Source organism: Girardinichthys multiradiatus, chromosome 7 (assembly GCF_021462225.1).
Source record: "Girardinichthys multiradiatus isolate DD_20200921_A chromosome 7, DD_fGirMul_XY1, whole genome shotgun sequence".
Taxonomy (NCBI): Eukaryota; Metazoa; Chordata; class Actinopteri; order Cyprinodontiformes; family Goodeidae; genus Girardinichthys; species Girardinichthys multiradiatus.
This window is the reverse complement of record NC_061800.1, coordinates 36,124,106-36,144,635: the sequence shown is the minus strand read 5'-3', so window position 1 is coordinate 36,144,635 and position 20,530 is coordinate 36,124,106. Positions and strand designations below refer to the sequence as shown.

At 38.2% G+C, this 20,530-nt stretch overlaps 1 protein-coding gene across 4 annotated transcripts in view; it reads left to right on the top strand.

Moving 5' to 3' along the window:
* The window catches only part of myo1b (myosin IB), an 81,404-nt gene that overhangs the window by 47,848 nt on the left and 13,026 nt on the right, over positions 1 to 20,530 (top strand). For all 4 annotated transcript variants that reach the window (XM_047370173.1, XM_047370172.1, XM_047370175.1 and 1 more), the window contains exons 7-19: positions 2,982 to 3,045; positions 6,720 to 6,818; positions 7,771 to 7,874; positions 9,868 to 10,015; positions 10,607 to 10,725; positions 11,620 to 11,706; positions 11,780 to 11,845; positions 14,726 to 14,830; positions 16,327 to 16,389; positions 16,621 to 16,821; positions 16,983 to 17,209; positions 17,310 to 17,510; positions 20,069 to 20,162. In XM_047370173.1, coding sequence (XP_047226129.1) covers positions 2,982 to 3,045; positions 6,720 to 6,818; positions 7,771 to 7,874; positions 9,868 to 10,015; positions 10,607 to 10,725; positions 11,620 to 11,706; positions 11,780 to 11,845; positions 14,726 to 14,830; positions 16,327 to 16,389; positions 16,621 to 16,821; positions 16,983 to 17,209; positions 17,310 to 17,510; positions 20,069 to 20,162 — 1,578 coding nt within the window. The remainder of the gene's footprint in view (positions 1 to 2,981; positions 3,046 to 6,719; positions 6,819 to 7,770; positions 7,875 to 9,867; positions 10,016 to 10,606; positions 10,726 to 11,619; positions 11,707 to 11,779; positions 11,846 to 14,725; positions 14,831 to 16,326; positions 16,390 to 16,620; positions 16,822 to 16,982; positions 17,210 to 17,309; positions 17,511 to 20,068; positions 20,163 to 20,530) is intronic.

The window sequence follows — 20,530 nt, the reverse complement described above, 5'->3', positions numbered from 1 at the left end:
ACTCAGAGCGGTACCTCCTCCTGCATGAGTGCTCCTGGAATCTTGAAATGCAGATCTCTTCCAGAATGCAATTTTAAAAAGTAAAATCAGGGTAAAAATAGGCATTTATCTTAGAAATCTTGATAGCAGAAATGGTTTAAAAGCCACGGACTGCTACTGCAAACTCTGAGACATGTAGCTGGACGGGATTTTCAATGAACTGTGCTGATCCACACCAGTGTTGGGATTAACGGTGGTACAAAACAATGGTGTTAGTCACGTGTTACTTTTTCTGTAACAGACTAATCCAATTATTAATTTTCTCATTTCCATAATAGCGCTATGATGTTTACAATGCAACACGACGCGGTACTACAACTTGATAAGCAGGGTTTAATAAGAGGACAGTCTGCTGCTGTGGAGAGATCTGCTTTTCTCCTGCAGCTGCAGTGAGTGTTTTTTAAAGCTCTTCAAGGAAAAAGCAGGAGGTGGGGCAGAGCAGCACAGATAAATAGTGACATATGTGACGCCGATTGGCTGAGAAGGCATTAGATAGGTGGGTTTTCACCACACACAGTGAACCAACAGCAAGAGGCAAATATGACGGTGGAGGGAGTCTTTTAAATTCAAAGACGGCGTTCGAAAGTTGGAAGTATAGGTAATATTTCACGTTTGCTGAAGTTAAAGGCAAAAATGTGCATGTGATTTGCAAGTAATGTCAGGTTACAAAGAAATTATCCACGTCCGTGACCAGCAATTCCAACCTTATGAAGCACCTCGCATTGTCTCACCCTTCCACAACACGTGTGGTGAACAACCTGAGCCCTGCTGTGGCCATCGCAATCCTACATAGTGCAAACACAAAAGGCTCGATTTACCTGCCTTTTCTGTTTGGTCAGCAACTTGTAATATTTTAGATTTTGAAAAATAACTGAATAGTTACTTTACCTAGTTACTTTGACAGTGCAGTAAGTGAGGTACTAACTCAGTTCCTTTTTGGGATAAGTAACTATAACTAGTTACATTTTTAAAGTAACAGTCCCAACACTGATCTTGATTCCCGAAAAGGAACAAAAAACACAGTTCCTATCAGTGGAAATAAATCCATGAAGTTAAAGCGGAATCTCCCCCACCTTCATTGTTAAACCATGCTGTCTAGGTGTTTCCATGTGTCCTGCTTAGATTTTTCACTGTGTGTGTGCGCGTTCTTAAGGAGCAATTGTGATTTTTACCACAAACCAGTAGTTTAGTCAAGGACCTTTTTTATCATCTGTGCATCCTTGAAACTTTTTATTTTAACCATGTAATCAAGACGCAGCATACCAGCCCACACAATGCACCATTTGTTCACTCAAGAAATTAAATTTGTACCTGTAACATAGACTTAGTACTGGTCTTCAGATTTTGTAGAACAGTGTTCTTACAAAATGTCATTTAACTGTGCATGGAGTTCCTACATATAAAATCTTATTCAAAATAAAAAACAAAGTTAATTTCCTAACCCATTTCTCCATCCACTCAGCATTCTATCCATCCTTCTCTCTGTCCATTAATCAGTTTGTCTATACATCCTTTTGTCAGTGTCCGTTTATCAAAAATGTCAGTTTATCCATTCAACCATGTGTTCATTTATATCTCCATCCAGCTATGTTTGCCTGTCCTCCCATCTATCTGTCCATCCATTTCTTCTGTCCCTTCCATCAGTTTGTCGTCCATACATCCATTTGTCTGTCCTTCCCTCCAACCATCTATTTGTCTTTCCAACTTTCTGTTCCTCCATTTCTACGTCCCTCCAACCATTCGTCGCCAGCTTGTTTATTGAATAATCAGTTTCTTTCTGCATCAAACCTTGTTTGTCAATCCCTTCAACAATTATTCTCTTCATCCTTGCTTTGTTTCTAAAAGCCAGACAGCTGTAGATATATCTGCCATAAATTCGTTGTGAACTTTTGTATTTGCTCAATACAAATCCTGTTCAAAGGTTTGTCATTTAATTCAGTTCTATTTGTGCTTGTATTTACTTTTTTTTTTACCCAACTTTGGCTATAAAGTAAGAAAATTAAGCAAAAAAATTACCTACATTTTTCCGAACAAAATCACATCTTAGGGATAGTACATTAAAATGTTTGATTCGCTCCTTTTATAAATGGACCCAAATCCAGACTAGACATTTCCAGGCAATTGCATTATGACTGACATGGGTGTGTTTTTAGTTTCATTTTCCACAGAAGATATTCCCACAATATCTGCCTCGGTATTTTCAGGGAGATGAACAGTTTTACCTCCCTATCAGATGCTGTCAGTTCAACTTCTGTTCATGTTAATATTTTAACTTAATTGATCACTTATTGTAGCATTTGTAAAGTGCATTTCCTTGTCTTTTAGTACTTCCAGTGAGACTAATTTTGCCTCCTCCCTGCTTGCCTCACAGATGAAGTTAGAAACTGGTTATTCCAGCAAGCACTAACTTGCTTACAAACAAAAGTGCTTGGGCTTGCAGTTGTTAGACATCTCAATGGATTGTACTTGTGATCCGGTTATATTTAGTTGACCTTGGCTCCAGCAGAGACCATAGGCCTCTTTCCTAGCTACCGCTTAATCACAATTCTATCATTTCATCATAAAATTATGAATGAAGCCTTCATTTCATTTTGCTGAGTGCAAAGGGTTTATTGAGTTTGGCTTGAACCTGCTTACCAGCCGTGCCTGGCTTGATCTGGCAACTGAGCTGCTATTAATACACTAGAGGTGAACAGGGGAGGAAAACTCACACAAGACTCTGTTCTAACCTCCAGTTTTAAGGGAGAAGGACTTCAGAATGGCTTGAGTTAGCCCTCCACTTGAAGGAGACTATAGCTGTAACTTGAACAAAAACAAAATCTCATTGTGAACCTAACAAAACTCATGAGGTTGTCTTGTTTTTAAGCATTTCCCAAAGAAAAGATGACAATTAAAGTGGGTGAATAAAAGCTCACATCTAACTGTTCCACTCTGACCCCCAGGGAAAATACATGGATATCGAGTTTGACTTCAAAGGAGATCCGCTAGGTGGAGTCATCAGCAACTGTGAGTACACAAAACGACTCATTTAAATCTGAAAGAAAGAGGTTAATGGAAAATTAAGTAATCCTGAATAAAGATTTTCTACATTTAAACATTTGCGTAATTTAATCTCATAATAGCTACAGTTTTTATGCACAGGCCTCAAAGGTTTGTTTGAGAACACTAGTCTACAAACAGCATAATAAAGACCAAGAAACACAGAAGGCACTACAGAATTAAAGTTATGAAGTTTAAAACAGGATTAAGTTATACAACAATATCACACAGCATCTTCGGCAATTGGTCGAAAATGGAAAAAGTATGGCACAACTGCAAGCCTAAAAAAACATGGTCACCCAGCTAAATTAACAGGCTGGGCATGGACAACGTTGTTGAGAGAAGAAGCCTCTTGAAGAGGCTCATGGTAACTCTGTAGGAGCTGCAGAGATCCACAATTTGTGTGGGATGATGTTGACAAGACTTTGGTCTAACAAAGAACATGGCAAGAAGAAAGTCATTGTTGAAAGAAAGCTATAAGAAGGGCTGTTTAAACTTTTAAGTCAGGTAAGGAACACGGCAGACATGTGGAAGAGTGCTGTGATCAAAATTTAATTATTTTACCTACATGCAGAACACGGAATGGCTCAAAAACTGAATACAAATGAACTATATTCTTTAAAAACTTTAAAACCTTTCAGTTTCCTTCAGCTTCACAATTCTGCAATTATTTGTTAGTCTGTCTCAATATCTCAATATAATACCTGATAGTTTAAGGTCGTAACATGACTCACTGTGGAAAGGTTCAAGGGATATTTATACTCTAGCTGACACTGCAGTATCATAATAACCCTAAAAACGTTCATATTTCGTTGCTCTGAAATATTTTGCAAAGCTTTCAGTCTTCATCGTGGTGACATAACATCATATATAAATTTCAAATGTTCCATTTTTGGATGATTGAAGTCAGACCAAACAAAAGAGCAATGAATCCCATTCCTGGCGTTCTCCCTGACAGCTTATCCTTGCCTATTTTGATTTGATCTCGCCTCTGTTTCTGAAACTTCTGGCGGGGAAAGCCAGCACAGACAAAACGTTGTGAAACTAATGGGAGACACACAAGTGTGCTTCTGTCTCCCCGCCTGCCTGAGTTGGTCTAACACAGGTGGCAGACAGTGGAGAAGACCCGTAGTCATGTGACCTGTTCAGAATTGGCTGGATAAGACTCGACAGATGGGGTGTGAAAGTGAATGCCGGGCTGGATGGATTGCGTTTGTTGGATTTTAATTTATTTCCATCTGAATAAATCTTTGGCTAATTTTTTTTTTTTTCATTTGGAAATTGTCTTTTTTGATGTTGCATCTTCCCCCCGTTTCATAAAATATAGGATTTTGTCCACATTATGTTGACTTGTAAACATGTTAAAGCACCAGTGGGAGTAAGCTGTGAACAGGGCTTGTAATAAATCTAGTTTATGGTGCTTTGCAACAGAAAATGTGCAGCTCTGGCTTCAAAGTGCAATTGCTAGATGACCAGATTTGTTGCTCCCTGCAGATGTAACTGACTTCAGGGGTCCCAGAATAACAGATAGTTTTTGCTGTTTCTTTACTTGTGCTTTTCCATAATGGTGCCAAAAACCCTCTACTGAATGTAAAGATAAAGAAACATGGGCTAGAATATGAGAACTTGCTTTTTGCTGGTCTTCCATCTCACTCTTCCTGTCTTTGATCACAACTCCACATTGCTGCTGCCAACCTCACAGTCATGGGTGTTCTATTATTGATGTGCTCACTCCAAAGTGCCACTTACGTGAATCATGACCTGTGGATGTCGCAGAATCACATTTTAGCCTGCTCCTCGGCTGACCCTGACATCTTCAGCTCACTGTGGGATGGCCTGGTAATTCACCCTTTGCAGAAAATCTGCAGATCCACTGCAAACACGTACTACTTTCCCTTTCTGCACCCACCCACTGCTGTGTTGAGTTTATTCTAAACATTGAAAGTATGGAACATTATTTTCCTCTTATCACTTGATATTTGTCCATGGTTGCAATAGCAAAACTCGGTGTGAAATAAAATCAACTTTCATAAAATAAGGTTATTTATTTAAAAGAAATTCTATCTAAAATTCTTCAACACAGTTGGACTAGACGTGAAGAGGCAGTCAAGCAGGCTGTGGGATCTTTGGCCTCTGCAGGTTGTCTTTAATTGAATCCCTGCTTGCCTAATGCTGTGAGCAGATGAAAGTGCTTGTTTAATCAAGTTCTGTTGCTCTTAGTCAACGGCTCAGGTGAAACAAGCTGATGCTTGAAATTTTTCTGATTTCTTCCTAGCCTCCCCATCCTAAAGAACAGAAATTAATGAACGTTGCCTCCCAACAGCGTTCTTTTGTCTTCAGATTGTTGCCATTTTGTCATGACAAGCACACCTTAAAATGAATTTCATTGAATTTTATGTGACCAACAGAAAACACATTTATAGACCAACCCATACCAGTGCATAATATTGAAGAAGAAAGGAAAACAATGCATTTTTTTACCAACCTAAAAAATTGTGGTGTCCAACCTTTACTCTATTACTCTTGAATAAAATCTAGTTCAAATTTAATCTCAGTATAAATACAATGGCAAACAGAGCATTGGTCAGTAAATAGCACCACGAAAACCAAATAACATCAACAGGTCAGAGATGAAATTATGTAGAAGTTAGTTAAAATGGAATCTAAAGCTTTGAACATCTCGCAAAGCACTGTTGAATCTGTCAGACACGAACTAGACTAGGGTACATTTGGACACCGTCATCTTAAATTGACAGGCCAAGGAAGGAGAGCATTAATCAGACGCAGCCCAGAATGGCAAGGAGAAAGCCATCAGATGTCCAGTTTGCGACAAGCCATGTAGGGGACACAGCAAAAATGTTTTTGACCCACATGCAAAACGTTATTGTGCTGATTAATGATGGTCAGCATCACCCTAATACACAATTCCTAAGGTGAAACATGGTGATGGTGGTGTTGTCATGCTGTGAGGATACTTTTTATTCAGCAGGAACAAAGAAGCTGGTCAAAGTTGAAGGGGAAGATGGATGGAGCAGAATATAGAGTAATCTTGGAAAAAAGCCGTTAGACTGCAGATTTGAGACCAAGGTGGAGGTTAACCTTCAAGCAGCACGGCAACCCTAAACGTTGCAGCCAGAGCTACTATGGAATAGTTTAGATCGTAGCATTTTTATCTTAGAATGGTCCAGTCAAAATCAAGCCTTTAATCCAATTTAGAAATTGTGGCAAAATGCTCTCTATCAAATCTGACTAAGCTTGAGCTATTTATCAAATAATTAGTTTTTACCCCTTTCAGTCTCATGTGAAAAGCTTTTGGAGTCGAACATTACTCCTTAAAGCTGTAATTGCAGTGGAAGATAACTACAAAGCATTGCCTCAGGGGGCTGAAAATGATAAACTGTTCAGATTTCTACAACAGCAAAAAGTATAGAGGTATGAATACTTTTGCTAGGTACTAAAAATATAGGATTGACAAGGAATACCAGTTTGAGTTTCATATAAATACAGGTATTACACTTGAACATATCAGGTTGCTACAGCCCTATGCTTCCAAATAAGACACATCAGGTAGTTGCTCCCGAAAAACGTCCTGTGAAGACTTCTTAGCCTGTGTGTCACAGTTTCCTTTTGATTTCTTTTAGATCTGCTGGAGAAGTCACGAGTGGTGAAACAGCCCAGAGGAGAGAGGAACTTCCACATCTTTTATCAGCTCCTGTCTGGAGCCTCAGATGACACACTCAGTAGGTTTTCTGAAAGGTTGTTAAAGCTGAATGGAACCATGCAAGTATTAATGCAAATGTTATGGACGGAGATGAAATTTAAATGACGGGGTAAAATACCAAAACTAGCTAACTGCAAATTGAGCATTATGCAAAAATAGACGGTAGCTACTTCATTCAGCACATATTCTATTAAAGAAGTTATAGCTTCAAACTATGCACATGGCTCACAAGAATTAATTAACCAAACATCATCAAAATAGGAACTGCTGGAAAAACCAGACTGGCAATTGTTTCTTCCTTTGCCTTGCAGTGATTAACTGTGGGATGGTGAACATGATGAGAAATTTAGTTTGATTCTTTGTAACAATTGTGTAGTTGCTTCTACCTCTGTAAAAAACAAAATCTTGCATAAAAGCATCCTCCAGCAGATCTGCAGCTGCAGGAACACATGGCTTAAACATTAACAACCTGATCTTCCTGCCTAACAAACACTATGCAGAACAAAGCCAGGCAATGAAACTTGTCCTCCCTGTTTGCCTTTCTTTGTACTGAAGGCATTGTTTTATGTCCTGAACAATATAATGGTCATCGACCCCAAGAGTGCTCACATCAGAGCGGCTGGGTTTCGCTGTAGTTAATGCAGCCACTAATGAAATCTGACACGTCCACCCACAAGAGGAATAGATTTCTTTGTTCCTACATAGGGTGGGCTTTTAAGTTTGTAATTCGAACCCGGAGAACAATGCTCACAGCAATAACTCATTTGTGGATGCATTGTGCAAAAGTTCTTTTAGAAGACTGTTGTGTGGAGTTTTTGTAGCATGTTATTTAAAATGGCAATACCTCTTGGCTATGAATCTCCAGGTTTGCATTATAAATTCAATGGACATGACATTTTGATGTGTGTTTGTATAACATGCTCTGCGCTAATGTGGATTCAATCGCAACCGCATTGTTTGTTTTGTCACAGAGAAGCTAAAGCTGGAGCGAGACTTCAGCAAGTACAACTACCTGAGCCTAGACTCGGCCACAGTCAGTGCGCTGGATGATGCAGCCAACTTCAGGACAGTCAGAGTGAGTTCCACATACAAAAACATTTGACCTCAAAATAGTAGATGAATAAATTACACAGTGTAATTTAATTTCAGGTGTTAATTTCTGTTCATTTAGATAATTATGGCTTAGGGCCCAAACTTCGGTTTCTCAGAAAATAGTGTGTAAGTCTAATAAAAGATTTTTGATTCATAGTTGTGAGCCTACTGAAAGAATATGTTAATGTACTGTACAGTATATGTACTCTGTACTTGCCTACAGCTCTACTGAGGTGTTGAGAACCCTGTAGTACTTCCATAAAGCTCAGCAGCTGAGAAAAGCACATGCTCTAAAACTTCCTTGGTTGCACTGGCTTTGGACTTGTGGTGCACAGCAGCAGGCAACCTGGTTACTCAAAGCTTCACTGACTTTGGAACTTCTCACTAAACTTCAAGCAACGTGGACTCTGCACATTTTTAATTTGGCAACTGTAGCCCATGCTCTGAAAACATCTGCATGGTGGCTGTTGAAGCACTGATTCCATCTATCCCGTCATATGCAAGCAATAAAACATTGATTATTTTCAAGAAATGTCAAACTAAACACTAAATTTACTTTATAAACTGCAGGACCTTAAGGATCAAAACTGACACTTTTGGCTATAAACATATTTATGTACAAAACCCATTTCCAGTACTGTCTAAAAGGGCAAATATGTGATGTTAATATGTTAAACATGAGTATAACCAGAAAATAATCCAAATAATGTTCACACCAGTATTTACAACCTCTTTTCTATCTTGTAAAAATGCTTGAGTAATGGTAGTCCCTAGCACTACCACTCTTGGAGGCCATGTATTGTCCTTTTTATTGAATGTTAAAACTTATCTTTATCATTGTTAAACATTTTCTGCTTTTCGATAAAGTATTGAAATTGTTTTATGTCCCAGCACTATTTGAAACTGTTCTGTATGTGTTTTGTACCCTGTCAAGGGACCTCTACTTAAAAAATAATTTAAAGATTTAAAGAAATGGTGCAGCTTGAGTTGAAATCAAAACGAACAGTAGCACACACAGCTCACAAGTAACACCATGGTCTGCTGACTTTGACTATTGAATTTCCTTTTATCTGCGCCATGTTGCGTTAAATATGATTCATGTACAAAGGGCAGAGATTTGTCAGTGCTTATCTCGTGGACAGGATAAACTAAAAGGTATGAGTCACTATTCTTCATGGTGAAAACAGTTCACACCTGCCTCCCACCCATTTATTGCAATAACAGTTAAATCTTTAACTTTATTTTCACTGGATTTACTAAAGCAAAAAAAAAGTAAGGTATGATTTTTCATTTAGCATTAGAGAGAAGTCAATGAAAAGAAAATACAATCTCCTTCCTTGTATTAAAGTATGTCTCTGCACGCACATTCAATTTCCTGTGTGGCTAGTCGTTTCTTCTATTCCTCACTCGTGAGGGGTGGGGGAATACATAGGGATATTGTCTGTCTGCTGCAGTGTAAGAGGTCCTGTCCCAGCATGCTTTTTTTTTATCCTACTACTGTACAAGGCTCATCAGTCTGAATTGTAACAGTCAGCTGTCCTCGTTTCCCCACTTTCCATATCCTGCTTCCCATTGGCTTAAAGCATTCCCAGCACAGCTGCACCTCACTACCGGAAACTCAAAGGGACATTCCCTCTAAACAATCGGCCCCGTCGCTTTATATCCTCCTTTTCAGTTCAAGCAGGCTACACCAATCTTTTGTCAAATATTTAGTTAAATATGTGCTGACCTTTGCATTATCTTTAAAACAGAAGTAGTTGTGATTAGTTGGATGAACAGTGATTTAAAAAGTTTAGACATAATGAAAATAAAAATTTTGGAGAGATCTGATTATCTCACAATTTTACACCTTTTTTCTCTTGTTTGTAGAGTACCACAAGTATGATAAGCTGATTGTAGACGAGGGGCAATAGGTAGTTGGAGCGGACCCAGGCCTATCCATGTCTTATCCTTTTTAATTTTTATCCCATCCACAGAATGCCATGCAGATTGTTGGATTCATGGAAGATGAAATGCAGTCGGTGTTGGAGCTGGTAGCTGCTGTTCTAAAGCTCGGCAACATTGAGTTCAAGCCAGAGTCTCGTTGCAATGGCATGGATGAGAGTCGCATTAAAGACAAAAATGGTAAGTTTGACCCTTTTCAAAAGTTTTTTATATTTTAAGGATGATTTTAGTGTTGTATAGTTGTTAGAGCTAGATTTACCAGTATTTGTAGTTTAGCTGAATTTTCTTTTTCTCTACATTGCAAAAAAATGTTCGCCCTGTTTTTGACCCACAGATGACCTCGTCTTAAGCTACTGTCTCCCTTTTTGGCTGCTTTAGTGTCCTCAGTGATTCTGCTCACCAAATGTCTGTATGATTTCCCTTACAAGAGCTGTGTGTTATCATTCCAGTTTTCTTTTGGCAAATATTTAATTTGCATATTTTTCACATTACAATGGCGCAATCTAAGGCTGCCATTTATTGGTAGTTTGTCAAGTCTTATAAACACATCACTCCAGACTGGACAGCTCATTAAACTGTATTCCTCTAAACCTTTGTTTCTGTCAGTATTGTTCATATTTAGTATACCTACGCCACCGTTTTGTTTCCTTCACGTTTCCTTTTTAGTTTTATTTCAAATTGCAGGATAACCGAAATCACTGCTATAGCATGTCCGACTCCTTGTCCTTGAAGTAATATAATTAAAAGATCTTGTCTTTTTCTTCGTTGTAGATTTAAAAGAAATGTGTGAGCTGTTGGGAATCGAGCAGTCTGTACTGGAGAGGGCCTTTAGCTACCGAACAGTCGAGGCCAAGATGGAGAAAGTTTCCACCACCCTGAATGTGGCCCAGGTCAGAGACAAAGTTTTAACTTAAACTCGAACCAGTTAAAAGCACTCAATCCTGTCATACTTGTGCTGAACCTGTTGTGCGTAAATTCCTGTTCCTTCACAGTCCGCTGAAAAATAAGGGGTAATTTCCTCCCCTTGACTTGCTTTCCCACTGGCTGCCAACTCTGATTCATGTCAATGCCACATGAAAACCTTTACATAATAAATGAACAGTGTTCCTTCTGGAAATTAAAATCTAGGTCATGTTTGAGAGGTTAAGAAGTTTTTGGTCTCATTACATGGAGACGGCAGGCATAGACTTTTAAAGTTGAGATGCAGAACAGATAAAAAGTCATTACTAATAAGGCTGCTAAATTAGACATTTTTGGCCCCCTAAAATGAAATGTTGAAACCCTGGACTTTCATGGAGTCTGCTTTTTTTTGTTTGTTTTGTTGTTTTATTTTATTTTATTTTTCTGCATAACTTTAACTTTATGTGGCATAAAATTCAGCCAGCTTGTGTATTTAAGGTGAATTTTAAATATACACAATTTTTCTTTTTCTCCTCGTTTACTTTATAAACTGAACAATCTGCAATCTTGGTACCTTTTACATGTTTTGTTCTATTTTGTAATTTTTCTAACAAAAAAGACCTAATTTGCTTCAACGGGTACATAAGGGATTAAAATAAATCACGAATCTGTATGGTGAGGACTGGAGTGCATTCTGTTGGGGGGGAAAAAGGAAAATATTTCCCATGCATTATAATTGTATGTCAATCTTATAAAGAACACTTTTTTAGCATGTCCAATGGACACATGTAGAGCAAAAACATGAAGTGACCTCTTTCTTGGAGAACTCCATATTTAGAATATATCCAGCATCCCTTCTTCACTTATTACGATTTGTTTCACAGGCCTACTATGCCAGAGATGCCCTTGCCAAAAATCTCTACAGTCGCCTGTTTAGTTGGCTAGTTACCAGGATTAATGAAAGCATAAAGGTAAGTGAGATATTTTCCTAAAGTAGATTTAGGTTTATGTTCCTTTGCTATGCTGATGTTGTTGTCCTTGCAGGCACAAGCTAAAACTCGTCACAAGGTGATGGGTGTACTGGACATCTATGGCTTTGAAATATTCGAGGTAAGACACATAGCAGATCAAACCGACTGATTATTTCTTCATGAGCCCAAAACGATTGACCACCTAACTCGGAAAATAGTTTTTGCCCCAAGCTCTTTGCCTGCTTTGCTCCTGTGTGGGGCTTATCTGCAACAACTGAGAGCTCATAAAAACACACTTGGATTAGTTCAGCTTTGTTGCTTCTTTGGGTGAAAAAAATGTTTGTGGTAAACACACTGTTCACAGCACATGGAGGGGAAATTCTCATCACTTAAATACATGTTAGAGATGCACAGTTAATTGTATCACACTGTAAATGGTTTCCACCACTGCTGCATGTCAGTGCATGTAAAATATGCAAAACAGTCTGGGATTGAGTTTTAAGTTTTTTTTTTTTTTGTTTTTTTTTTGCTGAATGCATTTTAGTTGCCTACTCTTTATATGTGTATGTGTCTTTTTTTATTATCACTGCCTATTAATTTCACTGACTCTCAAGTCCTTCCCCTCTTCTTAATGTTGTGTTTTGTCTGGGTCATCAGGAAGGAGTAAGTAACACCCACACCAGCCTGCTTGCTGTGCCAGTGTGCATGCTCTGATCCTTTTTAGACTTAATTTAGCATCTTGCTTAATTCCTCGTGGTGTGCAGTGTAGTGTGGCACACAGCTGAAATGATGCTAAAGAAACCTTTCCATCTTTTAAAAAATGGCATACACTTTGTCATTTTAGTCAGTATGCCTGTCTAAAGACAATATACTCTAATGCCACAAGCATTCATTTAAGTAGGCCTAAACTGTACAATTTGTTCTTAGATATTTTGTTGCCTCTAGTTTTCGTCGCTCAAAAGCTGCACTAAACGTTTCTTCTTGTATATCTCTCATTTGTCTGCCTCCATTTCTGGTTTGGAAAGATAACGGTGCATAATATTAGCTAGGCATGTTAATAAGTGTCTAAGTGATTAGTTTAGCTAAGAGCTAATATTTAGGAGCTTTTAAAATGAAAAAGATTATCTTGTTTTCTGTTATATTTAGAAGCAATTTATTTAAATGAATAGTTTTCTGTATTAAAGAAAAGTTTAGTAACACTTGTAAGTTGGAGTCAAAATTTAGGGCTAATACTTAGCATAAAGCTCTATGCTCAACAATACTAAATGCCTGTCCCAACCCTAACCCATGTAACACTTCAATGTTTACTGTGAATTAAACAAACCTGATAAATTATATAAAGATTACACTTTGAAGGGAGGCATTGGATGAAGAAATGTAACCTTTGGCTTCCCTCTTAATGGAAACTTACAGAATTAGACCTAATATGGTAAATATTAGGGCTATGCAGTAGTCATTTTACTTTGTACCTACTTCTGGAACAATTTCAACAACCATCATGAGTTACACCTTTTTTGAAATGTTTAAAGAAGTTTTGAAGATTGTTTGCATTAGTTATTGATGATTAAAAACATTTCAATGTTATATCGATAAATATTGAAGTAGACTAAGAGGGTCAACTTGAGTAATCTTTTATTATCACATAAAAAGTAGGGCCAATGTAGGATTTCATTTGAAATGTATAGATACAGGCTAAGCTGAAAGGAGAGGTTCTAGTTATTCTTATAGTAGTACGTCAACAAAAAAGTACCGGTTTATGTGAACTATGTCACATCGCTATCATCAACCGCAATTCACCCCAAACAAATGGCTAAATGTTTCGCAACAGTACAAGTGTAATGCCTACTCCTTTTAAGATATGGCTTCTAAGTCCAAACATGGTTACTTCCTCAAGTAGCTGGTCATGACCTTTCATCAAATATCAAAGTTGTTCTGAACAGGTTTCTTCTACATATTTCAGCCTAAAATATACTGCGACTCCAGGAGAAAATGTTTTCCTGTATATGTTTGTTTCAGGGGTGACAATGACCTTTTGGTTGTTGGAAGATTGAAATGAATTTTACTAATTCAAAACTGTGTTGCAATGCATCCCATTTCTTGTGAACTAATAAAACTTGTCCTTCACCTTGAGTTCATTCACTGAACCTGCTCTAAAACTAACAACCTTTTTATGCTTAGAAAACAAATATTTAACCAGTGTTCAATAATGCCTCCTGGAAGAAGCATGACTCATTTCTTAGTGGTCATAATTGACCACAGAGTTAATCGGGTGATGAAGAGAGAACAGCCGTTCAATAATTACGGATACAGCCAATGGTTAAGGAAGTCTTCAAAGTCTTACAGGAATTCCCCATGATAAGGATTTATAATAATTGCTGTTGAGATATTCCTGCCTAGGTAGATTAAATATTTGCTAGGTAATTGTTTTTATGGTCAAGAGATTGCAATTCTCCATTCTGAAGCTTCTAATTTGTTAAAACCATTTTTTTATTATATTATGTTGACATTAAAAGTCTTTAATGATGAACAAAAGTGCTGACCAAACAAATTGGATCAGTAATTTGTGATTTATTTTAACTTCCCATTCTAAATTGTCAGGTTTCACATTCTGAATACCTTTTTGGCCAATGGTGTTCCCAATTTCCCCATCAATACTTTATAACAAAAATATATATCTGTGTCTCAGCATTCTGATTATTCTTTTAGAAGATGGAACCATTTTTTGAGAAAACTAATAACAAATTACTGAATTATGCACAAAATTGTATGGGATATGAACACAAAGCATGCTTCTAAAAATGTAATATGTTGTAAAGAAATAAAATAGTAATACAGGGCAAATCACCCTCTTTTATGCCTTCTGATGTGCAGTGCAATGACCAGAAAGCTTCATGAAGCTTTAGATTTTTTTAAACCATACACAAGCACATCAAGTTGGGTTAAACCTACCTTGAAATTATGATCATTTTAACATAACCTGGAGTTAAGATTCTCATCCCTCATGTTTCTCTGCCTGCAGGAAAACAGCTTTGAGCAGTTCATCATCAATTACTGCAACGAAAAGCTGCAGCAGATTTTCATCGAGCTGACCCTTCGTGAGGAGCAGGAGGAGTATGTTAGAGAGGTAAGTTGTGGATTTTACTCGTTGGGTATTGAGTAGTTGGTTGTAAGGTTAAAAACTCCTGGGAGATTTAACTTTCAGCACCTTCCTTTATCCATTTTGTTCCTTTCGCTGTTAGCTGTACATCTACATCTTTAAACGTGTCAGCACTTGTTTTGTTGTGTTGACGGTCCATAATGGCGGGCCCCTGAAGCGTTGCATCTACCTGGTCATTTCACTCAACTATTTAACCCCTCCTGCTGCCTCACTTAAACTTACATTCCTTTTCTTAAAGTGAACACATTTCTGCTTTTTTATCTTTTGTTTTCTGGCCCCATCTCTGACCCACCAACATTTTCACTCTGCGCACTCACAGGGACGGAAATGATCCCTCACTCTGCTGAGAGTAAACACTCCCCGATGTGGACCTTAGGCTCTATTTGTTTTCAGAGCTCTGAGTTTGAGTGCAGCAGCGGTGACCCCACACCCCCCATCCCTACTTGCGCCACCACCAACAATATTCCACTGCTGGCTTGTGTCCAGTGTATTGCATGGGAAAATACCACAGCACTAGGGAAAGAAGAGGGAAGAACTTCCAGTCAGAAATGTGGCTATTCACCCATCAGTTTAAGCCACACCTTCTTTGCTTCCACCCTTGTCAGTCATATGCATTGGTTCATTTCATCGATCTATAAGTAGGTGTTAAGTTGATGCAGAAAAATGTGTTTTCATAGGTCAGTAGCCTTTTTTTGTAAAGGGCAATTTGGAAAGTGTGTTTTCTGTCTTTCATAGAGGCTTTGACCTTTTTGTTTTTGTAAAATGGAAAAGCTGGAGGGTAGACATTCAAGTAACAAGGACAATTATGGATGATGAGACTAATGGAACAACATTATAAAATGCTTACTGGTATTTCAGAAATGTACTAAAGTTAATTAGATATTTTGTTTTTATTTCATTTCCATCAGGCCTGGCAAATGCATACTGCTACAGGCATTTTTTGACCTTTAGTATAAAGTACAATAATGTGTATTTATAGAGTTTTGGATGGGATTGTAAGAGGCATTGAAGATGTATAATCGCAAGGTAATTATTATTTTGTTTTTGTAAAGACTGTGGATCATTTTGTCCTTCTTTTGTACCCCCAACATGTTGTCATTCAGTCTGAAACTGTTTTGTACTTCACAGTTGCACATTAGCTTGTCTATTTGCACTTGAGAAGCTTTGAATTATGAGGATAAATATCTGTAAAATATTCAAATCTCACATTATTAAACTTCCTTTCCACTGTTCCACTGATTGTAGTCATGGTCCCTGTTTGGTCTAGTTGATTTGATGAAAATGACTATATGATTGTAACCACTGATCAGGCCAAAATAACAAGGTTGGGGTCAGAACCCCAGTTGGATCATCGCTTTAAAACCTAGAAAGCCTGGAGTGTTATTTAATTAGCTGTACAATCAACCTGGTGTCAAAAAGATGGAAGAGCCTTTGTCCTTTTTAACCTGTGTGTTTTGTTGCAGGGCATTGAGTGGACGAACATTGAGTATTTCAACAACGCTGTTATCTGTGACCTTATTGAGAATGTAAGTGAGATTCCCATTTCTTGGAGATAATACAAATGTGTGACTGTGACTATATAATTGTTCTGGTATTAAATAAGAAAATAGCCTTGATTAATCATAATTTCAATTGTTTTAGCTGTTCTTGATCTTGAAGTAGTAGTTTCCATGTCAGTAAGCAATTTGTGTCAAACCTTTACATAATTTTTATAAGCTTTGATTGCATCTCTTTTTTTTTCTTTTTTTTTGTTCCAGAACCAAAACGGCATTCTGGCCATGTTGGACGAGGAGTGCCTGAGGCCCGGGACGGTTACTGACGAGACCTTCTTGGACAAACTGAACACCATCTGCGCTCAACACCAGCACTTTGAAAGCCGTCTGAGCAAGAAATCAAAATTCCTCAATGACCACAGCCTGCCACACAATTGCTTCCGCATCCAGCACTACGCTGGCAAGGTACTGATGACCCCCCTTCAGGCCAATACACAAGAATAGATGTTTGCAAAGTTCATAGAAAGACTAATTAAAAGACAATGTAAAATTTTGCAGATTTCTACTTTTGAGTCACAATACATAAAAGTAAATCTTTCCATTTTCTCGTTTCCCCCTAAATCAAGGTGTTGTATCGTGTTGAAGGCTTCGTTGACAAGAACAACGACCTCCTTTACCGGGACTTGTCTCAGGCCATGTACAAGGCCAACCACAGCCTCATCAAACAGCTCTTCCCCGAAGGAAATCCTGCAAAAGTCAACCTTAAACGACCGCCAACTGCTGGATTCCAGTTCAAAGCATCTGTTGGCACACTAATGAGCAATCTGCAAACAAAGAACCCAAACTACATTCGGTATATTCAATCTTCTCAATGATTCAGGTTTATTCTAAAAATATAAAGCATGACTTGTTGCCTGAGGGCTAAAAGCTGAATGTAATTGTCTTCTTCCCAGATGCATCAAGCCTAATGACAAAAAGGCATCCCACATCTTCACTGAATCCCTGGTCTGCCATCAGGTGCGCTACCTAGGCCTGATGGAGAACGTCCGTGTGAGGAGAGCAGGATATGCCTTCCGTCAGACCTACGAGCCCTGCCTCGAGCGTTACAAAATGCTCTGCAAAAACACCTGGCCACACTGGAGAGGGCCTGCCAGGTAAACGGGTGCAGATCTTGAGGACAGAAAAGAAGCGTTGTCCAAAGGTTTCCCAACAAACCCATTTTATAGTGTGTTTGGTGAGAAAATGTGTGCTTGGAACTGGGAAAAGTGCCCAGGTGTCTGAATGTCAGACAGCTTCTAGTGGGAATGTTTGTGACCAGCATGGAGGTTGTTAGCTGCTCCCATGTGTGATTGTAGGATCAGATAATATTTCTAGGATAAACAAGTTTCAGAAGGAGATCAGATTATCAAATGATCCGAATAGTTTTTAATCAACTCATAGTTTAAGTTAAAGATAAACAAGGATTTATATTTCAGAGTTATATAACCTTGTCATTGTGTCCTTTATCATTGTATGCATTAATAAAATAAAACAATTTTGAACTTTGAATACATGAAAAATCATCTTGACATCATCACAGAAACTAGGTGCAGTCTTGTCACATACCAGATGCTCATTGTTTGGTATTCCCACTCTGAACCGCAACATGTCGAGACATTTCGTCCTTATCTGTCTGCTCTATTCCACATCAGCCAGACGTCCCCGTTTCATCCACTTTGCTTTCAGAACCACTGATCCCTATCTGCCCTGCCGCACATTGGGATCTTGTTTTTAAGGTTGTAGTCATCCTCTCCCCTCATATTTTCGTTTTTTTTCAGCTCAGTCTCTCCTTTATCTCTCACCCCAGACCCCACCCCAGACCCCACCCCCACCCCCCCAAGGCACTTTATCCTCAATGCACTTCACTCTGCTGTTTGAGTAAAGACGCACCAATTGGACAACTATGGCTGATTCTAATCTTGCGTTTTTGTACGGCTTTGACCAGCTGGGACAGATTTTTAAACAAGTCCAGTCAGGCTTTAAGAGCTGTAATAGTGTTCAAATATATTTCTTTTCTAGCTGTCTTGCCAGTCATTATTAGAAGACAGGCTTTTAATCATTTAAGACCTTCATAAAATGGCTAGGCAGTTGACATTTTAAATTTAAAATCATCAACCTCAATTTTGGGCCTCAAGTTTGAAATACAACCAGACTATGCCATATAATGTCTTAAAATTATGTTTATTTACATCCTAAATTTGAATGTTATGCTAATTCATTATCTTATATTAATAAGGTCATGAATATTTACTTTTAGAAATGCAATTGCGCCAATCCTCCTTTGTTTGTTTTCTATTTTTTTGTACTTTTATTCTGGTTGAGGAATTTGTGGGTTATTATACTGTGACAAAACTACCAGGCCCCAAATTCGCCCTTCCATTTGAAATGCTTAACAATTCCTGCTGCTGAAACTGTCTTTTTGTGGTTTCAGGGAGTTAAAATCAAAGTGTTTATAGCACATTATTCTTTACCAGCTCCTGTGTTTTGGGAAATGCTGTATTTAAACAGTTTAGACGTCAAAACAGGAAAATCAATAGTTGGCTAAAATCCATCAATCATCAGTAAAATCAAAACACATGGGGTGCAAAAAATATGCCTCTATTAATTTAAATTATTCAAACCTACATCAGGAGCATCTAAATGTTATCTGGCAAACCACTGCCCTGCACAGTGTCCAACGATCCTTTTTGGCAGTGTTCTATTTTCAAGCTTAAACTTCTCTGGAAAAAAATACCCCTGGCTAAAGTCAGGTTGAGCTGTGTTATCAATATGCATTTCAATTGGATGCTTAGTTGTGTGTTAAAGTTGGGATTGGCTTGTGTCGAGTGATGCTCTGCAGTTAGCATAATGTTTGTTTGCCCTAAAAGGGCACTGAAGTCAGGAAACCTTGAACTCACAAGACCAGAGCTGAAAAATTCCACTTGAGTTGATAAGTTATATTAAAGTAACTTGAATTAATACGTTGTGTACTAATTACTCGGTGGCTGTGTTATTAAGTTCATGTGTTTTTTGTAACTTATGTAAGTCTTAAAATGACATCACAATGGTCTTTAATAAAGCTTTAAAGTCTAAAACTGAACTCTCAAACTTGCAGAACCATGTTCAGCCTTGCTGTTAACTGGTGTTAGTTCATCAATTTGACAAACTTCATTATGGGGGGTATAAAGTGAAGTGCTGTGGCAGTTAGCTACTTTTTGTGCACCAAAAGCCTGCTATGAAACAACCAAAGGCGCAAAATGGTGAAGTTGCTAAATGAGCAGCACCCATCAAAGTTCAGCTCTTTGTTGTGGATGCCTGAAGAAACAGCTGACAAGTCTGGAAAATTGTTTTCCTTGAAAAACCTTCTTACAGCTAGCGCCTCCTTAGAATCTTTTTCCACTTTACCTATACTGAAAATAACTGAGTCTTCTTCCTGCACTAACAGCTTCTACACAGAAGTGTTGCAGTTAGCATGGTAGCAGATATGTTATGTTCACTGATCGGATTTGATGTTCTAACCTGCTAATGACCGGTGAGGACCGGTCAAGCTGAAGATTGGTTGATTCTAGTCAACAGCTGAGTTTTCTGTGAATCTTTTTATTTGTCCTAAAAAATAATCTTGCTGGTCAATATGGACACCTGCTGTTTTAAATGTGCTTCTGATGAGTGATTTGATTACTTTTTTACTTTTTAGACAAGGAGTGGAGGCCCTGATGACTGACCTGCAGGTTCCAGCTGAAGAGTTCTCTTATGGCCGCTCAAAGATCTTTATCAGGAACCCAAGAACGGTATAGAACATGCTTTTCTCTTCACTTTTCTCACAGTAAAATGTTTGGAAAACAGGGTGGGCTACACTTGGAGCCCCCCACTTTAGCAAATGGCATGTAACCACCACTCTGAAAACACATGGTTTCACTTAGCGATCTAACATGGGAAATAAGTTGCTCTGCGTTTCCAGGCCTCTCAATTGTTCAAGCCTGCATCATGTGAATGGGCTTCCTTCACTGTTAGCAGTAAGCCCAGGGCTTAAAATAACCTGATCTTTAATTGTTTGCGCCATCTGTTCTGATAAATGTATCTTTTTCACATATTTGTAGCTTTAAAGCCAAATAAAAATAAAGCACTTGGTTATTACTCAAATCAGACGCACCCAACC